At 39.6% G+C, this 12,992-nt stretch overlaps 1 protein-coding gene across 1 annotated transcript in view; it reads right to left on the reverse strand.

The window, feature by feature from the left end:
- Positions 1-12,992, reverse strand: part of PCNX2 (pecanex 2) — a 338,333-nt gene that overhangs the window by 261,524 nt on the left and 63,817 nt on the right. The window contains exon 9 of the mRNA XM_062210622.1: positions 5,560-5,695. Within this exon, the coding sequence (XP_062066606.1) occupies positions 5,560-5,695 (136 nt within the window). The remainder of the gene's footprint in view (positions 1-5,559; positions 5,696-12,992) is intronic.

Consider the following 12,992-nt stretch of genomic DNA (forward strand, 5'->3'; position numbering starts at 1 on the left):
GCTTTCAGGGAAGGTCAGTGTGTGTATATATATATATATATATATATATATATGCATATACATATATACACATATATAAATATATTTTAAAATAAAAGAAGACTAGATGTATATGTTTTATAAACTATATTAAAGATTCTGGCATATTGTGCTATATTCAATGCTTCTTAGATGGAAATTCTTGGTTAAAAAATATTCCTCAGAATTTAATGAAAAAAATAAATTCTATTAATAAAATAATAAAATTTCCTGGTTGGCATTAAGTACCAAGGAAATTCAGAGCTTAATGTTTAAGTGAATACTAAAAACTGTTCTTAGATTGTTTTCCGTTATGAAATCAAATTGAAGTTAATTTTTTTCTCAATGTGTATCACTCATCCAACAAAATATAAGCCAGATACTATATATAATATACGCTGAAAAGGGAAAGGATAATGAGAAATTGTTGCTATATTAAAGAGGTTTAGAAATGTCTGGGATTTGACAAGCAATTCAGCCCTAATAACAGAGTGACATACATGTATAAACATATCTATGTCTGGGGCTGGCGCTGTGGCACAGCAGGTTAAAGCCCTGGCCTGAGGTGCTGGCATCCCATATGGGCACCAATCCCGGCTGCTCCTCTTCTGATCTAGCTCTCTGCTATGGCCTGAGAAAGCAATAGGTGATGGCCCAAGTCCTTGGGCCCCTGCAACCGCGTGCAAGACCCAGAGGAAACTTCTGGCTCCTGGCTTCAGATTGGCGCAGCTCTGGCCATTGCGGCCATCTGGGGAGTGAACCAGCAGATGGAAGACCTCTCTCTCTCTGTCTCTACCTCTCTCTGTAACTCTGTCTTTCAAATGAATAAAAATAAATCTTAAAAAAAATAAACAAACATATATATGTCTGAATCCCTATTTCTAGAGAGTTAGTTGTGCCTTAAGGCATGTAGGATTGCTATCCCTGGAGAAGGCATGGAGTACAGGGTTCCAAAGCAAAATCCCTAGGGAACATTAGCAACTGAGGGACTAGCAGAGGTGAGGGCCACAATGGAGACTAAGAAGGAGTTTCAGAGCTATGACTTTTTAAAAATGTCTTACTTCTTTATTTATTTGAAAGGCAGAAACACAAAATAGGCAGGTAAGCATATAATACATTTTAGAAATACTTCTGGCAGAATTTTTTAAAAGTCTAAGAATGGGAGCCAGTGCTGTGGCATGGTAGGTTAAGCCTCCGCCTGTGGTGCCTGCATCCCATATGGGTGATGGTTTGAGTCCTGGCTGCTCCTCTTCTGATCCAGCTCTCTGCTATGGTCTGGGAAAGCAGTAGAAGATGGTCCAAGTGCTTGGACCCCTGCATCAGTGTGGGAGACCTGGAAGAAGCTCCTGGCTCCTGGCTTCAAATCAGTCCAGCTCTAGCCATTGCAGCCATTTGAGGAGTGAACCAGCAGATGGAAGACCTTTCTCTTTGTCTCTCCCTCTGTCTATAACTCTACTTTTTCTCAAATAAATAAATAAAATCTTTAAAAAAAGAAAACATAAAATGTAAAAGGCTTGACTTTCCCTAGCTACTGAAAATCCTATTGTCCAAAATAATGCCACTTCTAAGAGTTCTGGAAAACTAATAAGAAATTTGATGTTATTAATAATTCCTACCAAATATTATAACTATAATTTTCCAATATACTGTTTCTAATCCTTACAAACTCTTAATAACTTTTCCAAATAGATGTTATAATCTACACTTAAAATATGAGAGAGAGGGGACAAGCTTTGTGGTGTAGTAGTTAAAGTTGCTGCCTGTGATGCTGGCATCCCATATGGGTGCCTGTTTGAGTCCCAGCTGCTCCACTTCCAATCCAGCTTCCTAGTAATGGCCTGGGAAAATCAGAAGATGACATAAGTGCTTGGGCCCCTGCCACCCTCATGGGAGACCCAGATGAAGCTCCTGGCTTCGGTCTGGCCCAGCCTTGGCTGTTTTGGCCATTAGGGAGTAAACAAACAGATGGAAGATATCTCTCTGCCTTTCCCTCTCTCTCTGTAACTCTTTCAAATACATAAATCTTTAAAAAATATTTAAGAGACAACAGCATTTTCTTTAGCAGTTAATACTGTTATGTCCCATATCAGAGTACCCAGGTTCAACTCCTGGCTCTGGCTTCTGACTCAGCTACCTACTAATGCAGACCCTGAGAGACAGTGGTGATGGATCAAGTAATAGGGTTCTTGCCACCCATGTGGCAAGACCACGTCTACAGACACTCCCCCACAGTTAGAACAGGCACAGATATTTTTAAATTGTAGGCCTCGTTTCTGGAGAACCTTGAACAACCACTGAAGGTTCTCAAAAGGTCTGTATAGGTTCTACCTAAAAGGGCAGGGGGTAGAGAGAAGAACTGGACTAATGAAGAGTAGACAGTGTGGAAAGCTACCAAACCCAGCATCACAAAGATGGAGTAGTGGAGACTATGGTATCAGAAGTTGGCTCATGAGCATCACAGCAGAGGCTGCCAAGGAAGATGTGAGATGAACTAGAAACCAAAGTGGTGACTAAAGGATGTGGAAAAGGAGCACTGATTCAGGGTCCCATTAAAGCAAAAGTTCTAGGACCCTCTGCGCTACAGTTTCCTTAGATGTCATACTCAAGGTGAAATAATACCTAACCACAAAAACCGTTAAGTAAGGTGATATTAAATAGAACACTTGGCACAATCCTGTGCACACAACCAGTGTCAAAAACACACAAGTGGAATGAGAATTATGTCTATATTTGAATAACACTTTGAAGGATAAAACATCTAAAGCAAATGTAGGATGACACTATTTAACAATGACTCTATGTAGCAGATGGAATTCATAATAAATCATGTAGAGTCTAAACACATATTTTAAAGGAACTTCTGAGCTTGATAAATGAAAGGTATGTAAATGTTCATTTTTTAAAGCCTTAATATACTTTCAAATAAATGAACAGATAGGATGAAAAAATAAATATGCTGAAGCATTATAATTAATGCCTCATCTCTTTCATCTCTATAATTATTTAGGCTGTTTAATATGTTAGTGAATGTTAATATTCTCATTAATTCTTCCTAGTTAATGATAGTAAATTAATGTTGTAAATGATTTTATTATATTAACCAGGAATAACAGTCAACACTGTTATTAATACAGTATACCCATTTTTGCAATTCTCCTCAATTCCAAATAGTTCAGGACCAATGAACTAGTTGGCTTTCATTATTTCAACAATAATAATAATAGTAAAATAATAATTCCACTATTATAAAGTTACATAGAACTATAGAGTTTACAAAGTACTTTCACACATGACACAATCTCATTCTGTAATGTAAGAAAAACTGAATGAGTTTAAGACCAGATCCAAGTGGGGGTAAATGGAAGCAAAAGAGGGTGTATGCACACAGATCCAATGCTGCCTGCAGTAGACTGCACCTGCCTCTCAACCAGCAGTGTAATGCAGAAGACATTTCAAAGGAGCTACTCAAGTACCTTGCCCCTCTAACACAATGAGGTGATGTAAGATTTTAAAAGTAATGACAATGAGCCTACAAAACATATCCTATGAGGCTGGAAGCACAAGGCACAGAGAATTACCCATTTATAATATGGAACAAAGCACCAGTTTATAATATGGGTGCACCTGACAGTGTGATAGATAATTAAAGCTCCTTAATGTCTGAATGCCAATTTCTAGCTCAGGCAACCATTTCCACCAGTTCCAATTGGGGATAAGTGGGAGAATATGTTCCCCTTTCCATTGTGTGCAGGAGCTAGGATTTTCAGCTATCATGAACAGAAAGAACCCCCACATATTGTTAAAAAAGAAGGTGACCACTGGAAGCTTCCTTTTCAGGGCCACTTCATTGTATTTGTGCAAAGGAAGAATTTCAGACAAATGTTTTCTCAGGCTTTGGTCCATCTCTTTGCCATCCGCCCAGCTGACCCTATAGAATTTGATCCATTGCTAGAGTTAGAAGAGATTGTATAAGATTGGATGGGAGTAGGGGTTCCAGGACTTGCTGCACTTGGGCAACAGAGAATAAAAGAGGAATGGAGTAAGAGAAGGGAAGTAATTAAACAGAGTTGATCTCAGAGTGCCAAGTCTCACCTGGTTTTACAAGACTTATCTAAGATCCAACTTGCTGCTCACATACCCAGGAGGCAGAGGATGATGGCTCAAGTACTTGGACCCCTGCCACCTATGTAGAGACCAAGATGGGGTTCCTGTCTCTTGGCTTCAGTCTGGTTTAGCCCTGGTTGTTGCAGCCCTTAGAGGAGTGAAAGATAGATGGAAGATCTCCCTCTCCTTCTTTGTCTCCCTCACCATCTCCCTGTATCTGACTTTCAAATAAATAAATAAAATGTTAGGGGAAAAAAAAAAATTTTCCAACTCATGGTGGTAAAAGAAGAAGTTCACTCAGTAAGCTCTTGTGGGAATCATGCCTACTGGCAACCGAAAGTCAATATGAATGAATTTCTAATGCACTTAAAAAAGCAATGAGATAACAGTCATCATGTTAACAGCAACTGAAGATCACCCGATACCTAAATAGCTTCTTTTCAGCTTCACTCAGTAGACTACCATGCAGTGATGTATCAACTGGGTGAAGCAAAATTCAGAGCGAGACTTAATTCTGGAAACAACCTGGAAATATGTGTTCAAATTTGCTGCTTCTACCTAAATGAAAGATCTCTGTGAGTGAGATCTCAGTGGAAAGAATGGGGCCATCAAAGAAGGAGGTACCTTTCTCTGAAGGGAGGAGAGAACTTCCACTTTGACTATGACCCTATCGGAATAAGATCAAAGTCAGCGAACTCTAAAGGCTTCCATAGCCATGGCAACTCATGACTAGAGCCTAGGGAGATTACTGACGCCATGAACAGGAGTGTCAAATTGTTAAGTCAGCAACAGGAGTCACTGTGTACTTACATCCCATGTGGGATCAGTCCTTAATGTGTTGTCTAATGTGCAGTGATGCTATAACTAGTATTGAAACAGTATTTTTACACTTTGTGTTTCTGCGTGGATACAAACTGATGAGATCTTTACTAATTATATACTGAATCGATCTTCTATATATAAAGATAATTGGAAATGAAAAAAAAAAAAAAACAAACCTGGTGTTAAATTGGAAATGGCATAGAAAATTAATTAATTTTTTTTAAAAAAATATTATGTAGGATCTCTGTCTTTAATGTGCTGTACACTCTTATTTAATGCTATAACTAGTACTCCAACAGTATTTTTTTCAACAGTATTTTTTTGTGTTGCTATATGGGGGCAAACTGTTGAAATCTTTACCTAATATATACTAAACTGATCTTCTGTATATAAAGAGAATTGAAAATGAATCTTGATGTGATTGGAAGGGGAGAGGGAGCGGGAAAGGGGAGGGTTGTGGGTGGGAGGGAAGTTATGGGAGGGGGGAAGCCATTGTAACCTATAAGCTGTACTTTGGAAATTTATATTCATTAAATAAAAGTTTAATAAAAAAAAAGAATATAAAAAAAATTTGCTGCTTCTAAAAACATCCACAGTGATTCTGGATGTGCATACCCGTGGGGTGTCTGATTGGGTCCTCCGAGCCACCATGAGTAAGAGCTGTTGTTGGAGAGCACTGACAGCAGGGTCCCCGGAAGACGGATCTGGACTCTCAGAAGTTGTGGTACTGGAGGAGCTGATCTGCATCTCTCTGAGGGTGGGCAAAACAAAAGTTTTTATTATAAACCAACAGGACACTAGTGAAGCCCAGTGCAGATAGTAGATGAATTTCTACAACCTTACATATGCAATTCAGAATAAAGTATTTTGTATACAAGGCTCCCTTTTGGCAGAACATCAATCATCCTGCACTTATTTGGGCTTTCTAGGGTTGGAGTATGCCATGAGGTAGTTAGGCACACGCCTGTATGATAACAGAGGACAACCTACATTTTCTTTTTCTTTTTTTTTAAGTTCTTATATTCTCTTGCATAGTAGGGTAACTATAGGTAATGATCATGTACTCTGTATTTCCAAAAAACTGGAAGAAAGTAAGTATTTTGAATGTTTCCACCACAATAAAATGATATATGTGTGAGCAGATGGGCTTACTCTGATTTGAACATTACACAGTGCACACATGAATCAAAGCATCACATGGTATCTCATTAATAGGCACAATTTTATGTATCAATTTAAATTTTTTAAATTGATACATATTTAAACGGAGAGAGAGGTAGTAGTAACAGGTTGTAGACTCATCTTTTGTGAAAACAATCAGTCATGGGCTTAATAATTCTCCAGACACTAATAAGGAAGAAACAGCGATTACCAACACTCTTCATCTTCTCCCCCTCCTACCCCAAAGAAAGGAAAGTACATATTTGATCAAAGAAATGCCTCAGGTAATTGAAAAGAACACATTAGTATATTAGCTATGATATATCTCTAAATTGTTTTATTATCTTTAATCACATTTATGGATTAACAAGACTTAAATGAATAAAACTCTTTCTATTGAGCAAACTCAATCCTGGCATTCTTCCTTTGGCTCAGAAAGTGAAAACTAGGACATAAGGACATATATTTACTCCATCTGACTCTCTAGCAAAGTGCCTGTACCTAATTTGGTTGTTTAACCAACAGCCATTTCTCACAGAATTAATGCTAACATAACCCCATTCCATTCACTCAAGACTATATGCTTCAGAACAGGGATATGGTCCTTTGCTAACTCCAGGGATTCTAAGTCTTTCAGCTGACCAGTTCTGGGCTTTGGAATATGAGTATAACAATTCAAAAAGGTCATCGAGAGCAAAGAAAGGTCAGCTTGAGATAGAGGAAGTCATAGACAAATTTTTTTAGATGTGAAAAAGTAACAAAATCCCTCCTGGCCTTTAGATGCTACATGAATATGAAACACATGGAACTACAGCAGCCACTTTGCCAACATGAGTGTCAAGCCAAAGGGCCACAAGAGCTGGAAGATGAGCTGGTTTCTTGACAACAGCATCAAGTGTTGGAATCCACCAGTATTGTTCTCATCAAAACTTTGGGCTTCCTGTTTTCTGAGGTAATACATCTCATTATTTAACCCATTTTGAATGGATTCTTATGATACCTGCAGCCCAAGCAACAGCAGCTAATACAGACTCCTCAGGAGTATAGATGTTACAATAACAGAATCACTTTTCATTTTTAAAATTTATGTATTGGGGCTGGTGCTGTGGCGCAGTGGGTTAACATCCAGGCATGAAGCACTAGCATCCCATGTGGGCGCCGGTTCGAGACCCAGCTGTTCCACTTCCGATCCAGCTCTCTGCTATGGCCTGGGAAAGCAGTAGAAGATGGCCCAAGTCCTTGGGCCCCTGCACCCATGTGGGAGACCTGGAAGAAGCTCCTGGCTCCTGGCTTCAGATCGGCACAGCTCCGGCCATTCTGGCCAATTGGGGAGTGAACCATTGGATGGAAGACCTCTCTTTCTCTCCTTCTCCCTCTCTCTCTCTCTGCCTCTCCTCTCTCTGTGTGCAACTCTGACTTTCAAGTAAATAAATGAATCTTTACAAAAAAAGATTTATGTATTTATTTGAAACACAGAGTTACAGAGAGAAAGAGATCCTCCAGCCACTGGCTCACTCCCCAAATGGCCACAACAGTCAGGTCTGGACCAGGTCAAAGCCAGGAGCCAGGAGCTTCATCCGGGTCTCTCACACAGGTGCAAGGGCCCAAGCACCTGGGACCATCCTCCACTGCTTTCCCAGGAGCATTAGTAGGGTGCTGGATTGGAGTTGCTGGGACTCCAACCAGAGCCCATATGGGATGTTTGCGCTGCTTCTTCCGAGTCTTAACCCACTGCACTCCTGTGCCAGCACCACTTTCTGATTTTTATTCCAGACATTTCATGGTAAAGCTTCTGATAAGTTTTCAGATCCTTCTTTCACCTAATTTCTTAATATTGTAGCAATAAATATACAAATACTTACTCTATATGGACAATGTTTAAAATATTTCTGGGTGGGGCCAGCGCTGTGGCACAGCGGGTTAATGCCCTGGGCTGAAGCGCCGGCATCCCATATGGGTGCCGGTTCAAGACCCAGTTGCTCCACTTCCCATCCAGCTCTCTGCTATGGCCTGGGAAAGCAGTGGGAGATGGCCCAAGTCCTTGGGCCCCTGCACGCGTGTGGGTTAGTGAGTTAAGACCCTGAAGAAGCTCCTGGCTCCTGGCTTCAGATCGGCGCAACTCCAGCTGTTGCGGTCAACTGGGGAATGAACCAGCGGATGGAAGACCTCTCTCTCTCTTCTCTGCCTCTCCTCTCTCTGTGTAACTCTGACTTTCAAATAAATAAATAAATCTTTAAAAAAGAATATTTCTGGGGCCAGCGCTGTGGTGTGGCAGGTAAAGCTGCCACCTGCAGTGCCAGCACCCAATATGGGCACCGGTTCAAGTTCTGGCTGCTCCACTTCCAAACCAACTTTTTTCTGGGAAAGCAGTAGAAGATGGCCTAAGTCCTTGGGCCCCTGAACCCACGTGGGAAACCTGGAAGAAGCTCCTGGCTCCTGGCTTTGGATCGGCAGAGCTCCACCATTGCGGCCAGTTGGGGAGTGAACCAGTAGATGAAAGACCTCTTTCCCTCTCCTCTCTCTGTGTGTAATTCTTTCAAATAAAAATAAACAAATATTTTTAAAAAAAGTGAAACAACAAAGATGTGTAAAAATTTCATCCTTGTGTTAAAAAATAAAATACTTCCATTATTTCCTATACACAAGAAGCTCATAATTCTAAGACATAATTTCTGACTGATGATATATTCAATAAAATTTTCTTTAAAAAAACCACTTAGGAGACATATAATAAATATCAGGGTTTAGGAAGTGAACCAAGAGGCCTAAGTACATTAAATCTGAAAAAATCCTGTCCTTCCATTATTTGGATGATTGCTCCTGACAGTGCCTTTCCTTTCTGTCTATATTAGTGGTATACTCACTGTCACTAAAGGACAAAAGATCAGCTAGATTTATAAAAACAATGTTCATTCAAACTTCTCAGGTTTGCAAAGAAACTACTCAGTAATGTAACTATCATTTCACATTGAAATACACAGGACTGGAAGCACCTTATTAATATAAATCCAAAGGAAACTAAATCTCAGCACACGCCAGAACTTCACTAAAACCAAAAAATTAATCTGACAGCATTGAAAGTAAGCTAGGTAATGATTATAAATAGGAGATAAAAACATATAATTCTATGCAAAAATCTACAAGGTGCATGGCACCCTCTATTGCCAACTAAAATAAACTAAGAATTGACTGTTGTATCAACAGTCAACCAACTTGCTGCCAGGAAATGTGATACATAAGGAAGTGTCAGCTTAATTTTTCTTTATTCCTTAGTACTTTTTTTTTTTTTTTTGAGATTTATTTATTTGAAAGAGTGACAGGGGGAACATAGAGAGCATGTGAATGCTGTTTTACCCTTTGGCTCTCTCTCCAAATGGCTGCAACAACCAGCATTTGGCCAGGCTGAAGTCGGGAGCCTGGAACACCATCTGGGTTCCCACGTGGGGCTGGATTGGAAGCAGAGTAGCTGGAACTCAAACTGGCATTGTGGGCTACAGGCATCCCAAGCAGCAGCTTAACTTGGTGTGTCACAACACTCACCCCTACCTAGCACATTTTCTGGTCGCTAAATAATAATAAATCACATTATTTTCATATATAAGCCATTTAGATATTAAAAATCCAAGATTTGATGTTCTTTTCAAGATCTTTTGGATGAGCTATAGAATTAAACAGAACTAGGTTTACGTTATTGCTCCATTATTTACTGTGACTATAAGCTTTATTCTGCTACCTCAAATTCTTGACTACAAAACAGAGAAAATATTTTCCTCCTGAGGATTGCTGTGATAATGAAAGCAGACTATGTCTGTGAAGCACTAAATAGTGCCTCCCCTATATTAGTCACATAATTACCATCCTTGATCTGTCTGCTTCCTTTTGTTGATATAAGACCTGGGTGATATAAGACTTGCTTATTTATTCTCACATTAAATTACAATATGGCCTCTATACTTTAGCACAAATAATACACTAATACCATTTGTCTCTAGTAACAGGCACAGGTGAAGAGTATGTTGGCCTCAACTCATACCCAACCTTCTTTATAAAGACAGATTGAAGCAGCATATTAAATTCCCTATTAATTAGCCTCTTTTATAATAGTTGATCATCCTAGACAAACCAAGAGATATGGGCTCCCTGTTGAGTCAGAAGGAGATCACAAGCTTCAATTCAATAAGCATTACTCCAATGGCAGACATTTATTCCCTTACTTAGATACAGTTCTCTAGGGTCCTGGTGGTATAGTCCTAATCCATGTGCACCAGCTTTCCTACCCAAGTACTAGAGGCCAAGATATCCAGAAAAATCACTGGCATGAACAGCTAAGCAGGAGTCTCCCCACCAATCTTTGAAGACTTTCTAAGTCTACCTCTTTGCTTGTATCTCTTCTTAGATTACCTGGTGCTTATTCTCCCCTTTTTAAAATTATGGACTAGGTGCTGCAAAATCATCTTAAAAAGACCATGTTTTACTAAGTAAAGGTCAAAGATTTCTCCCATATTAATAAATACACTGTGAAAGTGCTAAGTGCCAAGCTGATGTTGTGGCACAGTGGGTTAAGCTGCCGCCTGTGGTGCCAGCATCCCATTTGGGATCTGGTTTGAGTTCTGGTTGTTCCACTTTCATTCTAGCTCTCTGCTAATGTGCCTAGGAAAGCAGCAGAAGATGGCCCAAGAACTTGAGCCCTTGCACTCACATGGGAGACCTAAATGGAGTTCCAGGCTCCAGGCTCCTGGCTTTGGCCTGGCCTAATTGGGGCCTGTGGTCATTTGGGTAGTAAACTGACAGATAGAAAATCAATCTCTCTTTCTCTCATTGTAACTTCCCTTCCAAATAAATAAATAAATCTTTTAAAAAACAAAAGTGTTAAGTTTCAAGAGCTACAAGTAGTAACATACAAGTAGTCATGTGCCTTTCCTACATTTTCCCAGTGATAGGAAAAAACCTTTCTGAAATTCTTCATCTTCCCAAGATTTTAAAAACTAATCTCACTAGTGTCAAGAAGAGGGCTTCTCTCTCTCTGTCCTTCTCGTTTTTCAGACTTCCTCACAGGCCATGGAAGCAACACACACTGAGGATGGCCTGGGAAGGAAAGTCAGAGCAACACAATACATTCGATACATGGAATATTTAAGTAAAGCAGCACTGTTCTGAACACTAAAACCTATTTATTTAGAATTTTAACAGGGATTCTTGTTTTAAAGTTGACCAACAGCTCTTCTTTTATGTAACAGCAGAATTTGTATGAGTATCTGTGAAAAAGGAGATAGCAGCCTGGAAAGGAGAAAGGCCTGGAACCTGGGTTCTGACTGCCCTCGTGTGGTAGCTGTAGCTGTGACCATAAAAACTGAAAGATCCTCTCCAGACCCTGGCCTCCTGGCAGGTGTGCGGAGAACAGAAGTCTTTCCAGACTGGACTCATGAATCTCCCGTCCTTAGCACGCTGTGGATGGAAGTGTCATGTCTTTGTAATGCATCTCAGAAAAAAATAATACATTCAATGGAAAGAGAGAAAAGTCTGAAAGACAACAGGGAGAGGGCATTTTAGTGATTGAGGAAAGCAGAAACTATTCAAAGGCAGATCCCTGGGTGATCAACTGCATTTGGGGATCATTTTTACCTCTGTGTAAGCAAAGGTGCCTTAACCCCTAAAAGGTTTTTTATTTTTAATTTGAAACTGTAAACATATTTATTATTGAAATTAATTGTAATGCAGCTATTTGCCAATATTTGTGATTAGAGCTGAAATTTTCAAATTGCATATCAGTGTGACACACAATTGGGCATATCAAAATTGAGTGAAGTCACATTTCATTCTGCATCTTGCACATCTAATTGTCTTACTCCAGTGCTCACATTTCTGCTCAGCTATTGCAAATCAGAGGTCACTACTTCTTTCAACTAAAGTAAAAAATTGAGATCATCATTTCTTGCAACTTTCTGCTTCCTATCTTCTCTGGGAACCAGATACATACTTAAACATTCTGACTTTCTTGACAGCTAATCCCAGTGGATAAGGGAGGTTTCATGGAGATAAGGGGCAGACAGGCTGATAATATCAACAAAAGAGGAAAAACTCTGAGGAGGCAACAAAGATTAAGTACAGGGCTTCCACCTACCTTTGGAGTATGGTACACAATAGGCCTAGAGACTTAGGGCAGCTTTCAAAAAGAAGTCTAATTTATAGGCAGAATAATACTCCAACACATGCTACAATGATTCAAAAACAAGACATGTTTGAGTGAACTGAGATAAATACTACATAATCAACATACTCTATATTTTTTAATAAAATATATTGAAGTAACTTTTTAAAGATTCATTTATTTGTTTGCTCGTTTATTTTAAAGGCAGAGTTACAGAGAAAGAGGGAAAGACAGAGAAAGAAAGGTCTTCCATCCCCTGGTTCACTCCCCCAAATGGCTATAAACAGCAAGGGCTGATCCAGGCCAAAGCCAGAAGCCCAGAACTCCATCCAGGTCTCCCAAAGGGGAAGAGAAGGCCCAAGCACTCAGGCCATCTTCTGTGCTTTCCCACACACATTAGCAGGGAGCTGGACAAAGTGTGGAGTGCTCAAGCCTCAAACCGGCATTTTTATGGGATGCCAGCATTAATACTGGCCCCAAGGTAACATGTTTGGTACAAAATTCTTCAATAAAAGTTCTGTAAACAAATCTCCAAAATGACTTTTTGGATCAGCTGACTACTATGCCCACTTTATGAGCTGTGAGTGCTCTAAATGTATGTAAATACTATGTCTTTCCATTATATTTTACTGGGGAGCAGATGATACATATTTCACATGCATTTTCATCAGACTACTTATGACACTGGAAAACCTGGATTAATACCAAAGGATGGCTATAGAACTTTCATAAGAGACAT

This window comes from Lepus europaeus, chromosome 14 (assembly GCF_033115175.1).
Source record: "Lepus europaeus isolate LE1 chromosome 14, mLepTim1.pri, whole genome shotgun sequence".
Taxonomy (NCBI): Eukaryota; Metazoa; Chordata; class Mammalia; order Lagomorpha; family Leporidae; genus Lepus; species Lepus europaeus.